General features: G+C 43.3%; 2 protein-coding genes across 2 annotated transcripts in view; one reads left to right on the top strand and one right to left on the bottom strand.

Moving 5' to 3' along the window:
• LOC141128937 (tricarboxylate transport protein, mitochondrial-like) overlaps positions 1-25,035 on the bottom strand; it is a 59,432-nt gene extending 34,397 nt beyond the window's left edge. Inside the window, exons 1-3 of the mRNA XM_073616596.1 lie at positions 24,774-25,035; positions 383-490; positions 210-309 (exon numbers count right to left, since the gene is read on the bottom strand). Of these exons, the coding sequence (XP_073472697.1) occupies positions 210-309; positions 383-490; positions 24,774-24,930 (365 nt within the window). The 5' untranslated portion in view covers positions 24,931-25,035. The remainder of the gene's footprint in view (positions 1-209; positions 310-382; positions 491-24,773) is intronic.
• The window catches only part of TEKT1 (tektin 1), a 47,490-nt gene continuing 44,248 nt past the window's right edge, over positions 24,754-27,995 (top strand). Inside the window, exon 1 of the mRNA XM_073616595.1 lies at positions 24,754-24,958. The gene's annotated coding sequence lies outside the window, so the exon portion shown is untranslated. The remainder of the gene's footprint in view (positions 24,959-27,995) is intronic.

Raw genomic sequence — 27,995 nt, 5'->3', positions numbered from 1 at the left:
ACATACAGAGTGCAGAGTTCAGGGGGGTTACACACAAAGTGCAGAGCAGTCACTTGTAAACACAGAAAATGGACTTCTGTGTTTACAAGTGATTGTGGTGAGCAGGCACCAAAGGGTCTGAGCCAGAGGTGGTGGAACTGAGTTCCACCAAGTTCCCCCTGAAAAAAAGCCCTGGTTATTTCATTAGTAACATGGTACTGATTTCATACCTTACTGCAGACTTGGGAATGGATCCATACAGCAATGAGCTAAGACCTCGATACAAGCCTCTGATTCCATGATCCTGTACAGTAAGCTTGACACAGTGCCCTGTGGGTGACACAAGAGGTAAGTGGGCTTATCCATCACTACAATCCTGTAATATGCGATCACACCTTCTTACCTATTCCCCTATACCGGGGTGGATTGGCCTTCTCATCTAACTGAAGCTGAGTCTTGACATACTCTGTAGGGAAAGTGATGCAGATTTCGATGCCCCCTGCAATTCCGCCTATGAGAGATAAAATACGGAATGAGACACGTTTTCCCAGATCTGAAAGGGTTGGGATAGTGCTGGACCAGTCAGTCATTCTCAAACAGGGTTCTATGGAACCCTAGGATTCCTCCAGGGGTTGCTAGGGATTCACCTTCCATTTGATGGTACCTGCATGGCTCTGGAGCCAATGTCACTTGAAAAAGCCAAAAGCAAGACATCAATGATCTTTTTAGCTGTCTATAGGGGTGGACATTCTTCCCACTGGCTATCACTGAAGTTATAGACATTCTTCCCACTGATTCCCAAAAAATTGGTTTATAAAATGTGTTCCCCTAGACCTAAAAGTGTTTTCTTTGGGTTTAAAAAGATTAAGAATGGCTGTGCTGGACAGAGTAGAGATTTGAGTCTAAAGAAGAAAATGTTTTCATTGCCAAAATTAAGTTTGTTTCTGTTAAAAGGAAGGTATGTATGGTTCCAGTTCTAGGCAGATGCTCAACAAATTAATTTCTGGTTGTGTGGTTAGAAGCACCTAGGACAAAACTAATTTTGAAATTCATTAAAAATATTTGTTAAGAGTATTATATATAGCCAACATGTTTTAGGTGGAAATTTAAACTTCCAGAGATCCAGGTGGCTGGTTAAACTGATTAGAACTAGCGTCAACCCAGCCTCCATTCGTGCTGTGTTATTTCCTCCTGACTGTATTACAAATCGTTCAATTCCTGAAGAAGGGGAAGTCATGCCCCTTGAAATGTGTTGGCTGTATCTGACGCCCTTAGCAAAAATAAATATTTACATATACTAAAGGTTAGTTTAAAAAAGAAAAATCGGGGCCACACTGTAGCTGGTTTAGCAGTGTGGCCCCGATCCTCTTCTGGGGTTCCTTGGCAGTGCTCCTGGTTCCTCCTCTTCTCGAGTGCCCCGTTGGAGCCGCTCTCCCTCAGGGCACTCATGCGGGCGTGCTGTCTTGTCCATTGACACAGGCAGGACTCTACCCCACCCCCGGCTCCCGCGCCATTGGATTAGATTGACAGCAGCAGAAGCCAATAGTTGCACTGCTATCAGTCTATTCAATCGGGACCCTAGACCCCGGCTGGAGCTGGTGTGGTTGTCCCGGTCGTTGGAAAGACCAGTTTAGGCAAGTAAAAAGGGGGGCTCTGAGGGGCTGCTGCATCACAGGAGGTTTTTCACCTTAATGCATAGAATGTGAAAAGGTGAAAAACCCCTTTAAAACTAAATGGAATTTAAATAGGCACTCCTAACCACACACCCAAAAGTGATTTCCCAGAGACAACCACACATTGGCAGGCCGACAGAAATGTAGTGGAAATTGACAGATTTTTTTTCCTGGAAGAATAATCACATATACCAGGTAGCGATTTAAAAAAAAATGTAAGTTTTACATGAAACAGAAGTGAACGGTTTTATTATAATGGTAATAAAAGAGGACGTTTAAAAAAGTTAGGCGCAAAATGACCAGTTGGAATGGGCCGAGCTTGACTTTGGATACACATCAAGCCTCGGGTGGACAAAGTAAACTTTTTTTTGGTATTCGATGGAGTAACAAAGGTTAAAAATCGTCAAGTTTTTATTGTGTCAATTTTTTTATTTATTTTTTTAGTTAAAGCAGGTTATACAGCACAGTGCTTGTGCAGTGCAATTTGGCCCCCTGTATCAGCTGAAATACCTGGCTGAGCCCCGACACTGTCAGTTTATGTGTCGTCGTCAGGCACAGCCCTCCTGTTTCTCCTCTGTCCTCTCCCTCCACCCTCGCTCCTGCTGCTGAAATAAAACCATACATGTTATGTAATCCTCCGCCTTGTTATCCTAGGTGCTCCTGTCCGTTTCATTAAAAAAAAAAAAAAGCCTGCTATACCGGATTTCACAGCGCCGGCCGGCTCTCTCCTCCGCTCGTCCCGAATAACATCAGTAGGGAAAATCTTGGCCCCTCCCGCTATAGCTGTCAGATCAAGAGGAAAGAGAAGAGGCCGGGCCTGCGAGCGCTGCTTTGAAATAAAATATAGCAGGCATTTTTTTAAATTAAAAAACAGACACAGGAGCACCTAGGATAACAAGACAGAGGATTATATAGAATGTCTCACTGGGTTTACAACCACTTTAAACAGGGACCGCCAAACTGAATGAAATTCATCCAGTCCCTGCTGAACCATCCATCTATGGCCACCTTAACGTTTACCCACCAGAGTACACATACAGTTGTGCTCATAAGTTTGCATACCCTGGCAGAAATTATGATTCATTGCAACAGAAACTACCCAAATGACCCTGATCAAAAGTTTACATACCCCAGTCCTTAATACAGTGTATTGCCCCCTTTAACATCAATGACAGCTTGAAGTTTTTTGAGGCTCATTGACCACACATATACATACGTATATGTATATGTATATGTATATGTATATATACACACACACATACATACATACATACATACATACATACATACATACATACATACATACATACATACATACATACATACATACATATATATATATATATATATATATATATATATATATACATATACACAAACAGATCACAGGTGAGGATGGTTACCTTTAATAGCCATTCAAACCCCTTTGTGTCAACTTGTGTGCATGTTATCAGGCCAAAATCACCAGGGTATGTAAACTTTTGATCAGGGTCATTTGGGTAATTTCTGTTATGATTTAAAAAGAGTAAACACAGTGGATTAATAAATGGCTTCAGCCAAACACTAACTATGAGCGAATTTTGGATAAAAAAAAAAACCTGAGTGAAAGAAATTGTGTTTATCATTCATATTCTCTGAAAAATGGCCAAGAAATCATAAATTCTGTAAACTTATGATCACAACGGTACATATTTACAAGGATATCAGAGAAAAGTCATATCAGATTTAATTAGCTGATATTACTGACAGTAGCAATGATTTCAGTCATTTTATTTACCCAATAAACTCTAGCAATATTTTAGTGACTGCATGCCAAGAATATTGAATACAGACTGCAGCAGATACATTATGCATTGGCAGGAATGCTTGTTATTCTGTGAAGTACAGTGACAACCTTCAGATTTATAGCACAAACTGACCATTTTAATTCAGTTGACGTAAATAAAACTGCTCACCCAGAAATAGAAAAACATAAAGAGAAAAAAAAAAAAAATGAATATTTACAGCCCTGAAATGTAATCCATCCTTCAAATCAAGCCAGACGGAACTGAAGCCCACTGATTTTTCATTCATAGCTCTGAACGTGACAGAAGCACAGGTAGTTATTTTTCCAGTACACCTGTCATTGGGGATAAATGGGGCTGCCATTGCTGACACACTGGCAGCAGAGATTTGAGTCACCGACTTGGAACAAGCATGCAGATTTGATTGTCAGAAATTCTTAGCTGCATACTTGTTCCAGGTCAGTGACTCAAAGCTACTGGATGACAGTCAGGCAACAAAAAAAAAAAAAAAAAAAAAAAAAGGGTCAAGTTCATCTCAACTCACTGGTATAACAGTCTACAATAAGTCCTAAATTCAGTTAAAATGTCCTTTACCTTCCCTGATTGAGACAAAATTCTGGGTTTGTGTCCTATTTAAGGAGATACTCCCATCCCTATAGACATGCAGTAAATGTCAAATTGCAATAACAGTGAGGGAGTCTTAAAGGGGTATATAGTTAAATAAAACCAAAATTCTACTTATTGCATACAGGACACACATATCACAGTCCTTGTAACCATACAATAAATATTAGTACACAAGCAAGTGCCTAAAGCTGGCCATGGATGGATAGAAATTTGTCCACTTCAACAGGGAGCAGCTGAATTTCGATCCATCTATAGCCATTCCTGTTTGAGAGGAGTCAACCTAGTGATGAACGCCCCTCAAACGGGAATGTTGAGAAATTTCTGTTCAATTAACACCTACAGCCAATTGGCTGCAGCGCTGATCAGAGAAGCCCCGCTGTCAGAATACAAAAGTGCAGGTAGGTAAGGTGCACGACACACTAAACCAGGGATCCTCAAACTACGGCCCTCCAGCTGTTGCGGAACTACACATCCCATGAGGCATTGTAAAACTCTGACATTCACAGACATGACTAGGCATGATGGGAATTCTAGTTCCTGAACAACTGGAGGGCCATAGTTTGAAGACCCCTGCACTAAACGCTGGTGCAATGCAAAATAACCACTTGCCGACCGCCGCACGACTATATACGTCGGCAGAATGGCACGGGCAGGCAAAAGGACTTACAGGTACGTCCTTGCCTGCCCGCGGGTGGGGGGTCCGATCGGACCCCCCCCCCCCCCCCCGGTGCCTGCGGCGGTCGGCAAATCTCCCACGGCGATCGGTGGTGAGGGGGAGGCCATCCATTCGTGGCCCCCCCCTCGCGATCGCTCCCAGCCAATGGGATCATTTCCCTGCCTCTGTATTGTACACAGAGGCAGAGGAAATTATGTCATCTCTCCTCGGCTCGGTATTTTCCGTTCCGGGCCGAGGAGAGAAGACTGCAATGTGAGTGCACCAACACACACACACACACACACACACAGTAGAACATGCCAGGCACACAAAACACCCCGATCCCCCCCCCCAATCACCCCCCTCCCCGTCACAAACTGACACCAAGCTGTTTTTTTTTTTTCTGATTACTGTATTGGTGTCAGTTTGTGACAGGTACAGTGTTAGGGCAGTGAGTGTTATGCCCCCTTTAGGTCTAGGATACCCCCCTAACCCCCCCTAATAAAGTTTTAACCCCTTGATCACCCCCTGTCACCAGTGTCGCTAAGCGATCATTTTTCTGATCGCTGTATTAGTGTCGCTGGTGACGCTAGTTAGTGAGGTAAATATTTAGGTTCGCCGTCAGCGTTTTATAGCGACAGGGACCCCCATATACTACCGAATAAATGTTTTAACCCCTTGATTTCCCCCTAGTTAACCCTTTCACCACTGATCACTGTATAACCGTTACGGGTGACGCTGGTTAGTTTGTTTATTTTTTATAGTGTCAGGGCACCCGCCGTTTATTACCGAATAAAGGTTTAGCCCCCTGATCGCCCGGCGGTGATATGCGTCGCCCCAGGCAGCGTCAGATTAGCGTCAGTACCGCTAACACCCACGCACGCAGCATACGCCTCCCTTAGTGCTATAGTATCTGAACGGATCAATATCTGATCCGATCAGATCTATACTAGCGTCCCCAGCAGTTTAGGGTTCCCAAAAACGCAGTGTTAGTGGGATCAGCCCAGATACCTGCTAGCACCTGCGTTTTGCCCCTCCGCCCGGCCCAGCCCAGCCCACCCAAGTGCAGTATCGATCGATCACTGTCACTTACAAAACACTAAACGCATAACTGCAGCGTTCGCAGAGTCAGGCCTGATCCCTGCGATCGCTAACAGTTTTTTTGGTAGCGTTTTGGTGAAATGGCAAGCACCAGCCCCAGGCAGCGTCAGGTTAGTGCCAGTAGCGCTAACACCCACGCACGCACCGTACACCTCCCTTAGTGGTATAGTATCTGAACTGATCAATATCTGATCTGATCAGATCTATACTGGCGTCCCCAGCAGTTTAGGGTTCCCAAAAACGCAGTGTTAGTGGGATCAGCCCAGATACCTGCTAGCACCTGCGTTTTGCCCCTCCGCCCGGCCCAGCCCAGCCCACCCAAGTGCAGTATCGATCGATCACTGTCACTTACAAAACACTAAACGCATAACTGCAGCGTTCGCAGAGTCAGGCCTGATCCCTGCGATCGCTAACAGTTTTTTTGGTAGCGTTTTGGTGAAATGGCAAGCACCAGCCCCAGGCAGCGTCAGGTTAGTGCCAGTAGCGCTAACACCCACGCACGCACCGTACACCTCCCTTAGTGGTATAGTATCTGAACTGATCAATATCTGATCTGATCAGATCTATACTGGCGTCCCCAGCAGTTTAGGGTTCCCAAAAACGCAGTGTTAGTGGGATCAGCCCAGATACCTGCTAGCACCTGCGTTTTGCCCCTCCGCCCGGCCCAGCCCAGCCCACCCAAGTGCAGTATCGATCGATCACTGTCACTTACAAAACACTAAACGCATAACTGCAGCGTTCGCAGAGTCAGGCCTGATCCCTGCGATCGCTAACAGTTTTTTTTGTAGCGTTTTGGTGAACTGGCAAGCACCAGCGGCCTAGTACACCCCGGTCGTAGTCAAACCAGCACTGCAGTAACACTTGGTGACGTGGCGAGTCCCATAAGTGCAGTTCAAGCTGGTGAGGTGGCAAGCACAAGTAGTGTCCCGCTGCCACCAAAAAGACAAACACAGGCCCGTCGTGCCCATAATGCCCTTCCTGCTGCATTCGCCAATCCTAATTGGGAACCCACCACTTCTGCAGCGCCCGTACTTCCCCATTCACATCCCCAACCAAATGCAGTCGGCTGCATGAGAGGCATTTTTATGTCCTCCCGAGTACCCCTACCCAACGAACCCCCCCAAAAAAGATGTTGTGTCTGCAGCAAACGCGGATATAGGCGTGACACCCGCTATTATTGTCCCTCCTGTCCTGACAATCCTGGTCTTTGCATTGGTGAATGTTTTGAACGCTACCATTCACTAGTTGAGTATTAGCGTAGGGTACAGCATTGCACAGACTAGGCACACTTTCACAGGGTCTCCCAAGATGCCATCGCATTTTGAGAGACCCGAACCTGGAACCGGTTACAGTTATAAAAGTTACAGTTACAAAAAAAGTGTAAAAAAAAAAAAAAAAAAAAAAAAAAAAACACAAACAAAAATATAAAATAAAAAATAATAGTTGTCGTTTTATTGTTCTCTCTCTATTCTCTCTCTCTCTATTCTTCTGCTCTTTTTTACTGTATTCTATTCTGCAATGTTTTATTGTTATTATGTTTTATCATGTTTGCTTTTCAGGTATGCAATTTTTTATACTTTACCGTTTACTGTGCTTTATTGTTAACCATTTTTTTGTCTTCAGGTACAGCATTCACGACTTTGAGTGGTTATACCAGAATGATGCTTGCAGGTTTAGGTATCATCTTGGTATCATTCTTTTCAGCCAGCGGTCGGCTTTCATGTAAAAGCAATCCTAGTGGCTAATTAGCCTCTAGACTGCTTTTACAAGCAGTGGGAGAGAATGCCCCCCCCCACCGTCTTCCGTGTTTTTCTCTGGCTCTCCTGTCTCAACAGGGAACCTGAGAATGCAGCCGGTGATTCAGCCAGCTGACCATAGAGCTGATCAGAGACCAGAGTGGCTCCAAACATCTCTATGGCCTAAGAAACCGGAAGCTACGAGCATTTTATGACTTAGATTTCGCCGGATGTAAATAGCGCCATTGGGAAATTGGGGAAGCATTTTATCACACCGATCTTGGTGTGGTCAGATGCTTTGAGGGCAGAGGAGAAATCTAGGGTCTAATAGACCCCAATTTTTTCAAAAAAGAGTACCTGTCACTACCTATTGCTATCATAGGGGATATTTACATTCCCTGAGATAACAATAAAAATGATTAAAACAAAAAAAAATGAAAGGAACAGTTTTAAAATAAGATAAAAAAGCAAAAAAATAATAAAGAAAAAAAAAAAAAAAAAAAAAAAGCACCCCTGTCCCCCCTGCTCTCGCGCTAAGGCGAACGCAAGCGTCGGTCTGGCGTCAAATGTAAACAGCAATTGCACCATGCATGTGAGGTATCACCGCGACGGTCAGATCGAGGGCAGTAATTTTAGCAGTAGACCTCCTCTGTAAATCTAAAGTGGTAACCTGTAAAGGCTTTTAAAGGCTTTTAAAAATGTATTTATTTTGGTGCCACTGCACGTTTGTGCGCAATTGTAAAGCATGTCATGTTTGGTATCCATGTACTCGGCCTAAGATCATCTTTTTTATTTCATCAAACATTTGGGCAATATAGTGTGTTTTAGTGCATTAAAATGTAAAAAAGTGTGTTTTTTCCCCAAAAAATGCGTTTGAAAAATCTCTGCGCAAATACTGTGTGAAAAAAAAAAATTAAACACCCACCATTTTAATCTGTAGGGCATTTGCTTTAAAAATATATATAAATGTGTGGGGGTTCAAAGTAATTTTCTTGCCAAAAAAAATAATTTTTTCATGTAATCAAAAAGTGTCAGAAAGGGCTTTGTTAAGCTTCTAAATGTTGTGCATAAAATGCCAAGACAGTTCAAACCCCCCCCAAATGACCCCATTTTGGAAAGTAGACACCCCAAGCTATTTGCTGAGAGGCATGTCGAGTCCATGGAATATTTTATATTGTGACACAAGTTGCGGGAAAGAGACAAATTTTTTTTTTTTTTGCACAAAGTTGTCACTAAATGATATATTGCTCAAACATGCCATGGGAATATGTGAAATTACACCCCAAAATACATTCTGTTGCTTCTCCTGAGTACGGGGATACCACATGTGTGAGACTTTTTGGGAGCCTAGCCGCGTATGGGACCCCGAAAACCAAGCACCGCCTTCAGGCTTTCTAAGGGCGTAAATTTTTGATTTCACTCTTCACTGCCTATCACAGTCTCGGAGGCCATGGAATGCCCAGGTGGCACAAAACCCCCCCCCAAATGACCCCATTTTGGAAAGTAGACACCCAAAGCTATTTGCTGAGCGGTATAGTGAGTATTTTGCAGACCTCAGTTTTTGTCACAAAGTTTTGAAAATTAAAAAAAGAAAAAAAAATTTTTTTTTTTGTCTTTCTTCATTTTCAAAAACAAATGAGAGCTGCAAAATACTCACCATGCCTCTCAGCAAATAGCTTGGGGTGTCTACTTTCCAAAATGGGGTCATTTGGGGGGGGGTTTGTGCCACCTGGGCATTCCATGGCCTCCGAGACTGTGATAGGCAGTGAAGAGTGAAATAAAAAATGTACACCCTTAGAAATCCTGAAGGCGGTGATTGGTTTTTTGGGGTCCCGTACGCGGCTAGGCTCCTAAAAAGTCCCACACATGTGGTATCCCCATACTCAAGAGAAGCAGCAGAATGTATTTTGGGGTGCAATTCCACATATGCCCATGACCTGTGTGAGCAATATATCATTTAGTGACAACTTTGTGCAAAAAAAAAAAAAAAAAAAAAAAAAAAAAAAATAAATAAAATTGTCACTTTCCCGCAACTTGTGTCAAAATATAAAATATTCCATGGACTCAACATGCCTCTCAGCAAATAGCTTGGGGTGTCTACTTTCCAAAATGGGGTCATTTGGGGGGGGTTTGTGCCATCTGGGCATTTTATGGCCTTCAAAACTGTGATAGGTAGTGAGGAGTAAAATCAAAAATGTACGCCCTTAGAAATCCTGAAGGCAGTGATTGGTTTTCGGGGCCCCGTATGCGGCTAGGCTCCCAAAAAGTCCCACACATGTGGTATCCCCATACTCAGGAGAAGCAGCTAAATGTATTTTGGGGTGCAATTCCACATATGCCCATGGCCTGTGTGAGCAATATATCATTTAGTGACAACTTTTTGTAATTTTTTTTTTTTTTTGTCATTATTCAATCACTTGGGACAAAAAAAATGAATATTCAATGGGCTCAAAATGCCTCTCAGCAATTTCCTTGGGGTGTCTACTTTCCAAAATGGGGTCATTTGTGGGGGTTTTGTACTGCCCTGCCATTTTAGCACCTCAAGAAACGACATAGGCAGTCATAAATTAAAGGCTGTGTAAATTCCAGAAAATGTACCCTAGTTTGTAGGCGCTATAACTTTTGCGCAAACCAATAAATATACACTTATTGACATTTTTTTTACCAAAGACATGTGGCCAAATACATTTTGGCCTAAATGTATGACTAAAATTGAGTTTATTGGATTTTTTTTAGAACAAAAAGTAGAAAATATCATTTTTTTTTCAAAATTTTCGGTCTTTTTCCGTGTATAGCGCAAAAAATAAAAACGGCAGAGGTGATCAAATACCATCAAAAGAAAGCTCTATTTGTGGGAAGAAAAGGACGCAAATTTCGTTTGGTTACAGCATTGCATGACCACGCAATTAGCAGTTAAAGCGTCGCAGTGCCAAATTGTAAAAAGTGCTCTGGTCAGGAAGGGGGTAAATCCTTCCGGGGCTGAAGTGGTTAATAAATGCACACCAGTTAGATCAGTGATGCTACAATTATTTGTTTCTTGAGAATGTGGACTAAGCCTTTAGCTTCATTTTTAAGTCAGAATGTTGGTCTAAACGCTCACCTTATGTGATGCCTCGAGGTGTACATCATCATTCCACCCAATTCAGGTCATACCCTCAGCACTGACATCGCTGTGTGTCTCTCTACATTGGCCCTCAGAGACACCCTTGCATTTGCACTCCCAGCATGCATACACTGCCTAAAGTTGCCTAGAGTGGCAAGTCAAGTCACTTCTGCTACCCCCGCATGTATACTCCAGCACACATACTCCTGTGCTCACTGTGTCTTCAGTGCATGTCCTCCTACCCAGATGTTCAGGAAAGCGTGACTCTGCAGCCAGAAAACATGGCGTTATATGTATTGGTCACTCAGGCATTGGAATATCCTGGAGCGTGTTAGCACTGCTTGCTATTAGTACATACATATAAAGAAAAGCTGCAGGTTTAGTACTACTTTAAAGTGGAACTTCAGTCATTTTTTCATCTTTCCATCTATTAAATCGTCTGCCCCGGTTTTTAAAGCAGAGGTCCACCCAAAAAAAAAAAAAAAAAGTGTAAAGTCAGCAGCTACACATACTGCAGCTGCTGGCTTTTAATAGGACACTTACCTGTCCTGGAGTCCAGCCATGTCGGCACCACAGATGATGTTTCCATCAGCTGTCGAGTGCTGCCGCCGCCATTGCGGGTACGGGAACCCGGCAGTGTAGCCTTACGGCTTCACGCCAGGAACCCTACTGCGCATGTGCAAGGCCCCAATCCTCTCCTACTGGCCCGGCGACAGGGGGAGGAGGGAGGCCCGCGGTGACATCATGGGCCACGGTGTGGACTCCTGGAAGTGGGAACAGGATACCCCCCCCAAAAGGTGCCAATTGTGGCACTGGAGGGGGGGGGGGGGTGGAACAAATGAGCGGAAGTTCCAATTTTGGGTGGAACTCCGCTTTAACTTTGGATAGTAAAACATTTTTTTTTTCTGCCAGTAGATACCTTATACAGCCCACTTCCTGTTTGTCTGGTCATTAGCCTAGACTTATGGCATCATGCACTTCTCTCTCTCGTGAGAGTTTGTCAGGAAGGGGGGGGGATGAGTCATAAGAGGGCCAATGAGAGCAGCAGAGCTGGAGGTGTGTGTCTGTGTAAATTCAGGAAGTGAACAGGCAGCAATCACAGTATATATAAAATATGCAAAGTGGAGGGAAGCTTAAGAATGGCAAAGATGCTATTACAAAATTATGTGAGCAGACTGCAGTTCCTCTTTAATAATGTAATCATGAACACAAAGCTCCAATTCATTTAGATTAGCCTGGCGTTCACATCAATCAAGCTTTAGTTATGTTTGCACACATCACTTGGCGTGCTATGTAAGCCACTGCAGATTTTACCTCCTGTTTGGCATTAAGGATACAAAATGTCTATTGTCAGCCCTGACATGAAAATGAAACTGTAATATTTATTTTATTAGACTGTTGCATATTACAGTCCAGTATTGTATCTGATATAAACTGGAGCTTCAATAAACCAAGTCCAATTAGAGTAAACTGAAGGTTAGATAAGCAGACTGCCACTGCTTACCATTTATTCTGGAAGTGCCAATTCCCTGGCTGTCTTACGAATCTAATGGAATCCAAGTCACTGTCCCAGAACAATTATGCAGATCGGGAATTCGGACTTTACATGTTTCATGACTGTTCTGGATCATAGCATTAGAAGGTATTGAAGTAAGAGGATAAGCATGACTGCCAGGCAGACAGCCTATTCAGCAATGACAACACCAGTATTCTTTCAGTGCAGGTTTTCATTAAAGGCTTGTTCACACCAGTGGCTGCAATATACTGCAGCTGCTGGTATGGGCTGCAAAGGGAACTGTGCTGATGCATTTTAATGACATGTCACTCTTCCCCCCCCCCCCCCCCCCTATACGTCAAATGCCATCTAGTGGCCAAAGTGTGGTATTTTTCCTGAAATACCTTAGTCAGAACAAATACTGCATTATGGCCATCAGATGAAACCACTGTATTAAAATGATACTAACACACACACACACACACACTGTTTCATATACATTGTCCCTTATATTTCTGTATGTAAATGATGGCATTGTATTAAAAAAAAAAAAAAAAAAAAAAAGGGAAACATAAGCATGAGGAGCTTATAGCCCTCATATGTTCCAATAAAAAAAAAAAGGGGGGGGGGGGAGCTTTTGGAATACAGAGTAAAAATAAATATGAATAAACTGTTTTAAACTCTCAAACAAATAGATACAGTGCCTTGCAAAAGTATTCACACCCCCCCCCCCCCCCTTGGCATTTTTCGTGTTTTGTTGCCTCACAACCTGAAATTAACATGGATTGTTTGAGGATTTGCATAATTTAATTTACAGAACATGCCCACAACTTTGAAGATGTGTTTTTTTTTTGTTTTTTTTTTTAATTGTGAAGCAAACAACAAATAGGACAAAATAACATAAAAAGTCAATGTGCATAACTATTCACCCCGCTAAAGTCAATACTTTGTAGAGCCACCTTTTGCGGCTATCACAGCTCCAAGTCGCTTTGGATAATATATATTAGCTTGCCACATCTTACCACTGGATTTTTCCCCATTCCTCATTGCAAAACTGCTCCAGCTCCTTCAAGTTGGATGGTTTGCACTTGTGAACAGCAATCTTTAATTCTGACCACAGATTTTCTATTGGATTGAGGTCTGGGCTTTGACTAGGCCATTACAACACATTTACATGTTTCCCATTAAACCACTCAAGTGTTGCTTTAGCAGTGTGTTTGGGGTCATTGTCCTGCTGGAAGGTAGACCTCCATCCTAGCCTCAAATCACACACAGAGTGGTACAGGTTTTGCTCAAGAACATCCCTGAATTTAGCACCATCCATCATTCCCTCAACTCTGGACAGTTTTTCCAGTCCCGACTGCTGAGAAACATCCCCACAGCATGATGCTGCCACCACCATGTTTCCCTGTGGGGATGGTGTTCTTTGGGTGATGTGATGTGTTGGGTTTGCGCCAGACATAGCGTTTTCTTTGATGGCCAAAAAGTTCAATTTTAGTCTCATTATACCAGAGTACCTTCCTCCATACATTTTGGGAGTCTTTTCGCAAATTCAAAACGTGCCATTTTGTTTTTTGCTGAAAGTAATGGCTTTCTTCTGGCCACTCTGCCATAAAGCCCAACTCTATGGAGCGTACGGCTTCTTGTCGTCCCATGTACAGATACTCCAGTCTCTGCTGTGGAACTCTACAGCTCCTCCAGGGTTACCTCAGGTCTCTGTGCTGCCTCTCTGATTAATGCCCTCCTTGCCTGGTCCATGAGTTTTGGTGTGCGGCCGTCTCTTGGCAGGTTTGCTGTTGTGCCATGTTTTTTTCCATTTGGTTATTATAGATTTGATGGTGCTTTAGGGATCAAAGATTTGGATTTTTTTTTATAACCTAACCCTGACTTGTACTTCTCAACAACATTGTCCCTTACTTGTCTGGAGAGTTCCTTGGTCTTCATGGCAGTGTTTTGTTAGTGGTGTCTCTTGCTTAGGTGTTGCAGCCTCTGGGGCCTTTCAAAAAGGTGTGTATATGTAATGACAGATGTGACACTTAGATTGCACACAGGTGGACATCATTTCACTAATTATGTGACTTCTGAAGGTAATTGGATGCATCAGAGCTTTTTATGGACTTCATAACAAAGGGGGTGAATACATACGCACATGCCAATTATCAGTTTTTTTTATTTCTGACAAATAGTTTTATGTATATACTTTTCTAATTTTACTTCACCAACTTAGACTATTGTGTTCTGATCCATCACATATAATTCAGATTTAAAAAAACATTGAACTAAAGGCTGTAATGTAACATGATAGATAAAAAGCCAACGGGGGGGGGGGGGGGGGGGGGGGGGGGGGGTGGGGGGGGGGGGGGGGGGGGGGGTGTAAATACTTTTCCAAGGCACTGTATTTGAAATCAAATCTACAGTATTATTTTTTGGCAATAACATAATGTGGGCAGATCTCGGCCAGTCACAGGCTGTGTCATGCCCCTCCAGCCTGTGTCCTTAGAATAAGAGGGAGGTGAAGCCTTAATCTACATGCAATTAGCCACCTCCATTGTGTTTAGCTGGTTAGTGGATGTGAGGAGGGATGGGGCTGTCATTTACCACTGTGTATACCCCCATAACTATATTCTACTATAGACCAAGACTATAGTCGCATGGGCTGCTCAGATGTGATAGGGGAGGAAATGCTCAGCACAGAAACTCACTGAAACCTGAGCATGTGCAGAGCTGCCTCCCACAGCTGCAAAATCCCTCGCTGCAGTTTGTTGCAGAATACAGAAAATTAATCTCATAGTGATCGAGTATGAACAGCATGTAATGCACCATTTATTGATCTTTTTTAGGATGTGGGTTTAGTAACACTTTAACCGCTTGCCGACCAGGCGCCATCATTATACTGCAGCTGGTCGGCACGATCCCGCGAATCGTCGTAGCTGTACCTTAGCTCGCGTGATAGGGGATAGCAGGTGCGCACACACGCCCGCTGCACTGCGGGGGTGCTAATGCTCGTGGCCAATGGTCGCTGGCCACAAGCGATCGCGGGGCACAAGATGCAGAACAGGGACAAGTGTGTGTAAACACACAAATCCCTGTTCTGTGAGAAATGACAGATCGTGAGTTCCTAATAGCTAGGAACCACGATCTGTCATCTCCTCTAGTCAGTCCCCTCCCCCTACAATTAGAAACACAGAGAACACAGTTAACCCCTTCCCTGCCAGTGACATTTTTACAGCACTGATTGCTGTATAAATGCCAATGGTCCCAAAAATGTGTCAAAAGTGTCCGCCATAATGTCGCTGTCCTGATAAAAATCGCAGATCGCCGCCATTACTAGTAAAAAAATTATTATATAATAATAATAATAATAATAATAACAACAACAACAATACTATAAATCTATCCCCTATTTTGTAGATGCTATAACTTTTGCACAAACCAATCAATATATGCTTATTGCGATTCTTTTTTAACAAAAATATGTAGAATACATATCGGCCTAAACTGAGGAATTTTTTGCTTTTTTTTTTTTTTTTTTTTTAAAAAAGAGAAGAAGGGATATTTATTATAGCAAAAAGTACATAATATTAAGTTTTCTTCAAAGATGTCGCTTTTTTTTATTTTTTTGTTTATAGTGCAAAAAATAAAAACCGCAGAGGCGATCAAATACCACCAAAGAAAGCTCTATTTGTGGGAAAAAAAAGGACGTCAATTTTGTTTGGGTGCAACGTCGCAGGACCTCGCAATTGTCAGTTAAAGCGACGCAGTGCCGAATTGCAAAAAATGGCCTGGTCATTCAGCAGCCAAATCTTCCGGGGCTGAAGTGGTTAAGCAAAGTGCGGGCACAGTTCTTCAAGGATGGGCGGATGCTTGTCACATTGATCCATATAATTTTTTTCATAATAGATCCCCAAGATGGAGGTTAGTGGTCAGATTGGTAAATTACATAAAATTAAGCCTATTACAGTGTATGATAAAATGCAATGCTCAGCCATAATTCATCAGTATAGGAGTGACATAATTAGTTGCTCAGTGGTTAGCACTGCTGCCTTTCCTCGGTTCCAGCCAGAACACTATCTGAATTTTCACTCTGTTTGCGTTTCCTCCAACACTCCAAACACATCCGGGTATGTTAAATGATTCCTATCTAAATTGGCCCTCATACATGTGAGATCAGGACCTTAGTTTGTAAGCTCCTTGAGGGCAGGGAAGGATGTGAATCTACACAGTTTAAAGAGCTGTGCAATTTGAAGGTACTATATAAATACCTGTAAATAAGTTCTTACAAATAGAATTAGGCTTATTATAGTGTATGAAAGTATACAGTATAAGCAGAATTTATCAGCACTATGTACAGTCTAGAAGACAAAAGTTAAAGTCTGAACACGAATGAAACCTTTAGCCATTAGCCCTGGTTCACACCAGTGCGGCTTTGAAGTCGCGCTACTCAGCGACTATTTATTGCGGGGTGCTGACATTCTGCGCAACTTCATTTAACAGAGGTTAATGCAAGTCGCAATGCAGTCACAGATATATTGCAGGTACCTTTTTCAAAGTCACTGTGACTTGAGTCACACGGATTTGAACGGTTCCACTGCCGCAAGTGGGTTGCGAATTGTTATGCGACTTTGAACTGTCAAGTCGCATGACAAGCCGCAATGGTGTGAACCAGGGATTAACCATCTGCCTACTGGACACTTTCACCCTCTTGCTGACCAGGCCAAATTTTCAGCTTTCACACTTTGAATGACAATTGTGCGATCATGCAACGCTACACCTATATGAAATGTTTATTTTATTTTTATTTTTTTTTAGACAGATAGCACTTCTTTTGGTGGCATTTAATCACCACTGGATTTATTATTTTTTGCTAAAAAATGAAAAAAAAAAAAAAAAAAAAAAAAAACGAAAAAAATTCTAAACAAAAACAACTTTCTTTGTTTCTGTTAAAGCATTTTGCAAATAAGTAATTTTTCTTCTGCACTGATAATCAGACACCGATTATCAGTGTAAATGTGCGCTGTCACATGATAGCCGGTTATCACCTTTCCTTACACAGTGACAGCCCAGAGGAAAGGAAATGCAGATAACTGGCATGTTGTTACATGGGATCAACCGTGATTGGACACAGCTGATCACATGGTAAAGGGCCACTGATTGGCCATTTACCGTGATCTGTGATCAGCTGTGTCTGAAGGTGTAGTTCTGGGGAGTATGCCAATAGACGTCCTCCTAGAACTAGACCACTGCGTTGTAGCCATCTTTTGGCTACAGTGTGGTCAGAAAGTGGTTGTAAACCTCTGACATGAAATATGAACAAAGCATATCCCTCTATATTGTGTACTTTTCTCAATCCAGAGCAGTAAGTTTCATTTTTGTCGGGTGCATCGTTCCTTTATCAGCATGAATCACTTCTGACAAGTTTTCCTGACACCAAGACAAATATGTTCCGGTGTGCTGTGTGAAGGGGGGGTTCTCTTCGCTCCAATGAGCTCTCCTAACTGTGCTCTGCAGAGTGTAAATTCAGCTCTCCACCCCCTTGTTTCTGAACTTGGACAAACTTTAAAATTCAGAACTTTGAACAGATGTAGAGAAGACACTACTGCAGATAAGCAAGTACAACTTATGTAGGAGGATTAGTTTATCTGTATATCACCTGAGGCCAGTCACTTCACTGGGTATATGTAAGGGTTTCCAACCACTTTAATGGCAAAGTTCACTTTTAGGTACATGTTACACCTGCATCTGTGAGAGCGCACACACGCGCACACACACACACACACACACACACACACACACACACACACACACACACACACTTTCCATAGTACACTGATTTCTCGGGGACTTTTTCTATTTTAAACCATCCATTTTTTTTATTTTGAATGAAAAGGCATCATAACAGATATTTGACAATATTAGACATCACTTTAAAGCAGGGGTCTCCAAACTATGGCCCTCCAGTTGTTCAGGAACTACAATTCCCATCATGCCTAGTTACATCTGTGAATGTCAGTTTTACAATGTCTCATGGGACATCAGCTGGAGGGCCGTAGTTTGGAGATCCCTGCTTGAAAGGATTGATCCTAATAAATACTTGTTTGACACAATGTGAAAAGGAACACAACAGAAGAAAGGATAATAAGTATTGATATCTATTTGTTAGTCAGACCCCGCTTACCCCGGATGGGATCAAACTAAGGAGGGGTTGATCAAAAATGTAATATTATCAATACGAATGAAGAAGCTTAGTGATAAATAATCAGCTACATCTGAATCTCATATTATAAGGAAGGTTACTCACCAAGTACTATTAAAAGCGGAGTTCCAACTACAAACTATTTTTTTTTTTTTAACCTTTCAAAAGCATTTAATAAGGCATTGTAACACTCACGTCTTCTATTAAAATTCTCTCCCGATGTCCGGTTTTATCTGTTTTAATAACTTATTTTGCTTGTGGGCATGTGAAGCCCACAAGCATCCTAGGATACAGTGCTGCTGCTGGACCAGCATGCACCGCCCTGTTCTCGCGCATGTGCAGTAAGGCGCTGTAGCGGCATTGTAAAGTATACAGGCTGTCATAACAACGGGCGTTGGCATCGGAGGTGCCCACCCCATTGTTATGGCAACCTAGCCCTCAGCACAGCTCACTGACTCCTGGGTAACGAGGACACACATCTCCAAGAAACAGTAGCGAGCGGAGGCGCCGAGGGAAGTGACGTCAGGAGCCCAGGTGATGGAGGCAGATTTCGAGGGACTACATAGCAACAGGCATAAAAAGGCAAGTAAAAAAAAAAAATAAATAAATAATTTCTCCAAATGTTTTTTTTTAATTTATTTCATGCACAGTAATGACATTTTTTTTGGGTGGAACTCCACTTTAAAGGTTACAGTCTTTTAGGTATTTAGAGGATCTAGGATGAGATAGCCAGGCTTGCCATTTATTTTTTAAAGGTAGCAATGAAGTAGTTTTTATATGCTAGCATTATTTCGAATTGAGCTTGAGTGGTCAATCTAGAGATTACATTCGATAGATTATGGAAATCCACTGAAGCACCCAAACTGGTTATAGTAAGCCTTGTTGCTGTTAATATATGAGCCACAATCATTCTGTATATTAAGGTGTAAATATCAAGATTTATACCTAATAGAGTAATGGCAGGAGTAAGTTTAGTTAGGTTGCCTGTGAGGTTGGACAAGAAGGTGGACATAGACTTCCAAAAACTGTGAAGGTTTTTGCAACGCCATAAGACATGGAGGAGGTTGCCAACTTGTTTGTTGCATCTCCAGCATCTGGGGAAATTTTTGATAATTTGTATGGCGTGAGGTACCATGTGTTTAAAGTTTTCGGAGTGTTGTCCCAGTGTTCTATACAAGAGGAGGCTCTGCTAGATATCTGTATGGCTTTCTCCCATTGATTTCAAGAAAATTCTTGATTTAAATCCTCTTGCCACTTTATCGTATGAGCGTTTTTTTATTATTTGAGTGGGATGATAGTAGTTCATACATAAGGGAAATCCCTTTCCACTTATGATTAGGATTAGTAAAAAACTGCCAAATTTCCAGAAGACTTTCTATGTATTTATTGGGGTCAAAGTTCTTCAGACGGGGATATTTACTTAAATTTATTCAAGCTTATGTTCTTGTATTGCAAGGGTAGGCCTTCATATAGATGATGGCCCTGCTGGATTCTGCTAATTACTGAGTAACGCATTACTAGTAGTCTAATACTCTTGTTGGGATAGGTACCTTAGTTCCGTCTTTCTTGTGTTTGGTTTCAGCAAAAGTATTTACTTCAGGTATAATCTCTAAAAAGCTTCAATCTGACTAATGGAACCAGACAACGATGCCCTCTATCCCCTTTAAAATTTTTCTCATTAGCAATAGAACCATTAGCAGAACATATACGTGTAAACCCTGACATCAATTATATAAAAATAGGTCAATACGAACATAAAACTGGATTACTTGCCGACAATATTATACTCACCATTAACTAACCCTTCATCTTCATTACCTGAAATCCAGAAACTACTAGATAAATTATGGGGAAGTATCATACTATAAAATAAATGCTTTGTCTTACCCATGAATCTCCCTAAAGAAATCTCTAACAGTCTGCGGATTCAATTTGGCTACAATTGGGATGAAGAAGCTATTTCATACCTAGGAATAAAACTTACCTTCCCACCTTCTAAATTAGATGAAGTAAACTTTCCCAATCTTGTAGACCAAGGCAACAAAGACCTGCAAATTATGCAGAAAACACAACTCTCGTGGGTTGGGAAGATTGCTGCATTTTAGATGCAAACCCTACCCAAAACTCTATATTACTTCCGATCCCTGCCTATCCAGATCTCTTAAAAAAATATTTTACGCAGATTGACACAAAACTGAAAAACTTCATTTTGGAAGAGAAAAAAAAAACCTAGAGTGGCGTTCTGAATTCTAACCACCACTAAATTCGCAGGAGGCATGGGCCTACCAGTCACTAGAGATTATTATTATGCCTCATTACTGGATCAGATGAGGATCTGGTTTTCCTCTCCCGAAGACAAACTTTGGGTAAGCATTGCAAAAAGAAGCCACTGTAGGTTACAATCTCAGTGCCTTAACTATTGTTAGTTATGTACTTCCCAAAATTAGTATATCTAATTAGCATTAGGTCCACAATAACAGCATGGAAACACATTCTATCTAAAACCAAACACAAGAAAGAAGGTCAGGGACTTCTTTTGAGCGTTTCTCCCACATAGCACAGCCCACTTAAATGAATGGGCTGCCCAGCGCACAGAACTGCATGAGAGCTCCAATGATGTGAACGGAGCTTTAGACCCCTTTCATACTGGGGCCGCGGGCGCGTTAGCGCTAAAGCACTGCTCGTTTTAGCAGTGCTTTAGCGCTGTTTAACTAGTTGCTGCTCGCCCACTGTCAAATGACAGTGAGGTGGTGCGGCTCTCCTTCTGGGACGCCGTCTTATGATGGCGTCCCAGAACTGCTGCGCCATGTTGCTAGGACACAGCGCAATCCCGATCTCTATAAAGAGCAATCACAGTCGGTCACATGTAAACGCGGAGATGCCGGTAATCGGCGCTCCTCGCCTCACACTAACAGAGTGTGGCGAGGAGAGCCCATCAGCAGCATCTACACGCAGGGGGACACCTACACATGTAATCAGGACACTGATCATCAGTGCCCTGATTACAATATAGTGCCAACAGTGTCACCAATTAGTGCCCACCAGTGGCAGTAATCAGTGCCCATTAGCAATGCCAGTCAGTGCTGGCTATCAGTGCCATCCATCACTGCTGTCGATCAATGCCCATCAGTGCCACCCATCAATGCCACCTATCCGTACCACCTAACAGTGCCCACCAGTGCACATCAGTGGAGAAAAATTACTTAGTTTCTGTCAATAAAATTTGTAACTAAGAAAAAAAAAAAAAAAATGAAGTAAAAGGATAAAAAAGCCCAGCAGTGATTAAATACCACCAAAAGAAAGCTCTATTTGTGTGAAGAAAATTATAAAAAAAATTGTTTGGGTACAGTGTAGCATGACTGCGCAATTGTCATTCAAAGTGCGACAGCACTGAAAGCTGAAAAATGGCCTGGGCAGGAAGAGGGTGTAAGTGCCCTGTAGGCAAGTGCTTAAGCGGTGCTTTTCGGTCGCTAGCGGGACGCTTTTAACCCCAAAGAAGGGGTTAAAAGCACCAGTGTTGCAGCACTTCAGAAGTGCGGCCCATTCATTTCAATGGGCCAGGAGTTTTGGGAGCGCTAAATACAGCGCTCCCAAACTGTCCCGAAGATGCTGCTTGCAGGACTTTTCCTAACATCCCGCAAGCGCACCGCCCCAGTGTGAAAAGTGTGTCATTAAGGGGGAAAATCCTTCCGGTCCTTAAGTGGTTAAATCAATTTTTATCCACCCTGGAATAGACAAGTCCTGTGCCACCCCAGCAGATGGACTTGTAGTTCTCATTGGACTATGAGATCAGTAGTCAGTGCATGCTTAAGCCAGCCATATATGGATCAAAATCTGGCCGGTTCAGCAGGACTGGAATGTATGGGAAGGCTGTCTACCAATCGACTTGTGTACAACCAACCTGTTGGAAAGGTTTCTCTCAATCAGCACCTCCAGCTATAGCCTGCACGGCTGATGAGTGTATGCTGACGGCAAGGTAGTCTCCCCGCTGTCATAATACAAAGGCTCAATGGGAGCGATTCCCCAAGTGTGTGGATGGGGGAAGGTCATTTTTCTTTCTGAAAAGACACACACACACACACACACACACACACACACACACACACACACACACACCCCTTCAGCTTTCTAGCTGGACAGCCTGTACAGAGAGCTGGAGGAGGATTGTGCAAGAGCCAAGCACTGCACCACCATCCAGTGATAGCAGGTGTAATAAAAACAACAACCACCTTCCATGGATTTTTTTTTTATAAAAGTGCATTTTTTTCTGCAAATATATGTGCACTTATTTTTTTCTTAAAAGTGAACTTGGCCTTTAAATGCATGAAGTATATTCAATATGAAGCCAAGATCAAGAACACAGGGACATGACCTCAAAGCGTTGAGCAAACTGTTGGTGCTATATAAATCCTGAATAATAATAATCTAGCAGGAGCAACGTTCAAAAATAACCTTAACCACTTGTCTACTGGGGACTTAAACCCCCTTCCTAACCAGACCAATTTTCAGCTTTCGGTGCTCTCACACTTTGAATGACAATTACTCAGTCATGCAACACTGTACCTATATGAAATGTTTGTCCTTTTTTCACACAAATAGAACTTTCTTTTGGTGGTATTTAATCACTGCTTTTTTTTTTTTTTTTTTTGCACTAAAAATCAAAAAAGACTGAAAATTCGGTAAAAAAAAAAAATTCTTTGTTTCTGTTAAAATTTATGGCAGAGTATTGGCAATGAGCAGCGCTGTGGGCACTACAGATCCAGCCCACAGCGCTGCTACAAACGATCCCTCCCCCTCTCCTCTCACACTGTACAGATGGGTACAGAGAGGGGAGGGAGGAACCGGCATCATGACGCCAGTTTGTTTACAAGTGATCGCTCGGTCATTTGACAGAGCGATCACGTGGTAAACAGCCACTACCAGCGGCCATTTACCGTGATCTGTGATACACTGGGTCTTCCGGACCCGGCAGTCACGGATATTTCCGGGGGCGTGCAAGAGCAACATTCCGGGAGAACGTCCATGGACGCCCTCCCAGAGTAAGCCGACCGCACTGTAGCCGTCTTTCGGCTATGGCCCGGTCGGCAAGTGGTTAAAGTGGAAATAAACTTCCATCACTAAGAGCCCTTTCACACTGTGCCACCGCCGGCATCAGCAGTAAAGCGGTTACCGTCGTTTTTGTGGTGCTATTCGCCCGCTAGCAGCGGTTTTAACCCCCCGCTAGTGGCTGAAAAGGGGTTTAATCCGCCTGCAAAACGCCGCCTTAGGGGCGTTTTGCCGGCGGTATCGCAGCGCTGCCCCATTGATTTCAATGGGGAAGAGTGGTGAGTTTACCGCTCCAAGGAAGCTGCTGGCAGGACTTTCTCTGATGCCCTGCCAGCGCACACTGCTCAAGTATGAAAGCCCTCGGGCTTTCACACTGGAGTGAATGGAGCAGCTGTTTTAGGGCGGTTTGCAGGCGCTATTTTTAACGCTATAGTGACTGCAAAACTTGTGAAAGGAGTCTAACTTTTATCTACAGATAAGCCTATAAGGCTTACCTATGAAGTGTAAATATCTCCTAACTACATGCAGCTGGTAACATCACTGGTGCTCTGAAGGAATGGCCACCAGTGTTGTTCCTTCAGAGCCCCGTGCCATGAACGGCGGCTCCCGCGTGCATGCGCAGGAGTGATGTCATCGCAACTCTGGCCAGTCACACCGCTGGAGTCCACGAACCCGGAAGCAAGATGGGTGAAGATGGGAGTGCTTGCAGCTCTAACATCTCAGCGCTGGAAGAGCTTCATTTTAAAGGGAAATTTTCCACAATGTGTTAGTATGCAATGCATACTAGCACACTATGACAAAAAAAAAAAAACACCATCCAGTGGTTTACAACGGCTTTAAACTGTATTTTATCAAAAGAGTGGTTGATCAACAGCTAGTGGATTCAGACAAACCTAGCTCTGTGTTTAAATGGGGCAGACCGAACAGACCACATTGTCTCTTTATTTGAGACTGTCGGTGTTCTGTGTTTCTAGATCTAGGTCTCTAAGGGGGTAGTTTTTTTAAGACTGGACCGGACAGATTTTGGAGCAGCTGTGCATGGCAGCCAATCAGACTCTAGCTTTTATTTTTAAGGCTTAAGTGAACAAACTGAAGCTAGAAGCGGATTGGTGCTCCAGTCTTAGACAATTCTGTTCTAGTCTCACGAGGAGTGACAGCTCAAATAAAGGTCAGCCTATAGTAGACAGAGGTGAAACCACAGCATAGGATTCCCAGTGTGACTGCCTTGTGTCTGGGAGTTGCTGGCTGCACAGCTGACATCAGATCTGCCATATAAATAGATGAGATCCCATGGGGATGGGTCACCGGTGCCCCATATAATGGGTGTCACAGGTCACAGTGCTGATCACAAGCCATGAGGATGAGGATGATGGATACTCACCAGCCAGGATCGCCTTCCCAGGATGGGTGATCTTCCCTCCTCCCGGAGCTGCAGCGGCCAGAGATCTGCACACCGCCCGCCCCCCTCCATGACCTCCCGTCCTCGATAGCTCGCAGGGCCCCTCAGTGACGGCGAATGGCCGCAAGATGGAAGACATGGCAGCTATGGAGGGCGCTCTCCTAATGGTAAGGTACAGACCACCGCGCTCTGCTCTGTTCTGCTTGCCTCCAGCCACACCCCCTATATTAATATTCCACACGCCGGACACACCTCTGTTTTCTAGCAGCCGTGATTCATGCCTGTAGCCACGCCCACCCCAGACAGCTTATGTACATTACACGCCGGGTCGCCCCGCCCCTTCCGCGTAGTGGAACGATATTAAAAACACGAGGCTTATTCATTATTAATGAGGCTGGCGCTGCCCGAGGATTCTCATTGGTTGAAGCGGAGACTGACGACTAATGTAATGATGGATCTCAAGTCCGGAAAGGAGGAGGGCTGGGCTCTCTGTTCTGATTGGCTAGACGAGGGAGTAGTGCGATTTTCTGATAGGCTGCTGCCAGATAAGGCGAGACGAGTGGGAGCAGAGGGTTGTGTGGTGGAGGGGAGGATCGCCCCATGGGTTGGAGATGATAGTGTGTCTCCATTACTAATCATAAGGAGCTCTATAAAGATCCAGACACCAGGGTGGGGGGAGGGTGGTCCATTATCAGGGAGGGGTCCCCACATTTCATCCTCATGGATTGTACTGGGGGGAGTATGGAGGGTGTCATTGCTGTCTTCTTCTTCAGGCTTCCTGTCTGCTATGCTGATTCATTGTCTGTGAAGTGCTATCCTGGTACCCAAAAGTGGCATCACTAGTGCAGGAACCAAGTCCCATGTTAGACCCCTTTCACACTGGGGCGTTTTTCAGGCGCTTTTGGGCATAAAATAGCGCCTGATTAACTCCTCCCCTGCAGCCCCATTGTGAGAGCCGAGTACTTCTACACTGGGGCGGTGCGCTTGCAGGATGTTAGAAAAAATCCTGCAAGGAGCATCTTTGGGGCGGTGCGGGAGCGCTCCTCCACCACCCCTGTCATTGGAATCAATGGGCACCGCTGCCGAAGAGCCTGCAAAGAGCTTTACGGGCACTATTAACCCTTTATTTGACCGCTGATGCCCCTGACCCCGCCCCAGTGTGAAAGTAGCCTTAGGATTAAGGACTGGGGTTAGGGTTTAGGCCCCTTTCACACTGGGGTGGGGGCATTAGCAGTAAAGCAGCGCTATTCGCCCGCTAGTGGGGCACTTTTAACCCCTGCTAGCAGCCGAGGAAAGGGTTAAAAGTGCCATTGCCAAAGAGATTCGTCAGTGGTGCCCATTCAATTCAATGGGCAGGGGCGGTGGAGGAGCGCTGTATACACCGCACCGCCCAAAGATGGTGCTTGCAGGACTTCTTTTCCTGTCCTGCAAGCGCACCGCCTGGGTGTGAAAGCACTCAGACTTTTACACTGGGGCTGCAGAAGAGGCCGTTTACAGGAGCTATTTGTAGTGCAAAAATGCCTCCGTGTGAAAGGGGTCTAAATGTTAGGGTAAGGGGTAATCATTAGGGTTAGCATTCTAACAATTACCGCTAAACCCTAACGATTACCGCTAACTCTAACATTTAACCTTAACATGCGTTTTTGGACACATAAAGGTTCCTGTAATGCTTCGATGTGACTTGAGTGCCAAAGAATGTAAAGCCACATCAAAGTCGCACTCCATGAACAGAACTAACATATTTTTGAGCGCTGCTTAAGCTGGAAAGAACCTATTTCTTTGGAACTTTTTTGCTTTCTCTTTAATAACATATTTTCCTATTAGCCGAAAAAAAAAAATGCGCAAAATGCATAAAAAATGCAATACAGCCAGAGCTAGACTGGAATCATTTAGATCAAAGCATATTCATGTGTTAGAATGGCCCAGTCAAAGTCCAGAACTAAATCCAATTGAGAATCTGTGGCAAGACATGAAAATTGCTGTTCACAGACGCTCTCCATCAAATCTGACAGAGCTTGAAAGAATTGGCATAAATGTCACTCTTTAGATGTGCAAAGTTGGTAGAGACATACCTAAAAAAGACTTGCAGCTGTAATTGCAGTGAAAGGTGGTTCTACAAAGTATTGACTCAGGGGGGCTGAATACAAATGCACGCCACACTTTTCACATATTTATTTGTAAAAAATGTTGAAAACCATTTATCATTTTCCTTCTACTTCATAATTATGTGCCACTTTGTGTTGGTCTATCACATAAAATCCCAATAATTTTTTTTTTTTACATTTTTGGTTGTAACATGACAAAATGTGGAATATTCCAAAGAGCATGAATACTTTTCAAGGCACTGTATATATTCAAGTGTATATGTGTCACACTGTCATCAATGACCTGATGTGAGATGTATACTGTAGACACTTGAATACATATATGCACTGTAGTTTGCATTTTTGCACTTTCAGTGGTTTGATACTTATATAGTCTTTTCACACTCTATATATCTGAATTCAGTGTTTATAATTAATATCAATTGATGTCTAACTTTGCACATCATATAATTTGATGTTTCATATTGCACTTTACAACTGTCACTGTTGGAATCTTGTGCATACAGATTTGTAGCACTGCTCTTTTGACGCTATATAAATTGTGTATAATTATAATTATGGGAGCTGATATGACAATTTTCAGCAAGCTGCTTAATTTTTATGACTCAGCGCGGATTTTATACTTATATATTGACAAGAGAGGGTTATAATCTGTCAGATTTTTTTTCACCATCTGTGTCCCATTGTGGAACTTTACCTTCACTTCCTGTCCCAAAACCAATAAGAAAGGAAGAGGAATTTCCCGCAAATTAAGGAAATTCCTTGGACCCCTCCTAGTGTCCCCTTTGGAAGATTTCCCCTCTTACTTTTCTGGGGACAACCCAAAATTTGGGTTTTTGCTTTTACTTTCATTAATGAGCTCAAAATATGCCTAAAATCGTCCTAATGTGTATGGGCGCATAGGATAACATTGAGCTGCTTCTACAGGCAGAACACAAAACTCCTGTAGAAGCAGCGATTTTTAAGCCAGATGGCTTCTTCTTTCCCTGCTCTCCCCCTCGGCATCACGGGCACCAGCTTCCTCTGCTTTCCTCCGCAGGCATCATGGCGGCTTCTGCCGTGTGTCTCCTCCCTCCTCCTTGGTGGCCAATTGGAACGC

This window comes from Aquarana catesbeiana, linkage group LG02, assembly GCF_042186555.1.
Source record: "Aquarana catesbeiana isolate 2022-GZ linkage group LG02, ASM4218655v1, whole genome shotgun sequence".
Lineage (NCBI taxonomy): Eukaryota > Metazoa > Chordata > Amphibia > Anura > Ranidae > Aquarana > Aquarana catesbeiana.
The sequence above is the reverse complement of the archived record's forward strand: the minus strand, read 5'-3'. Positions and strand labels throughout refer to the sequence as shown.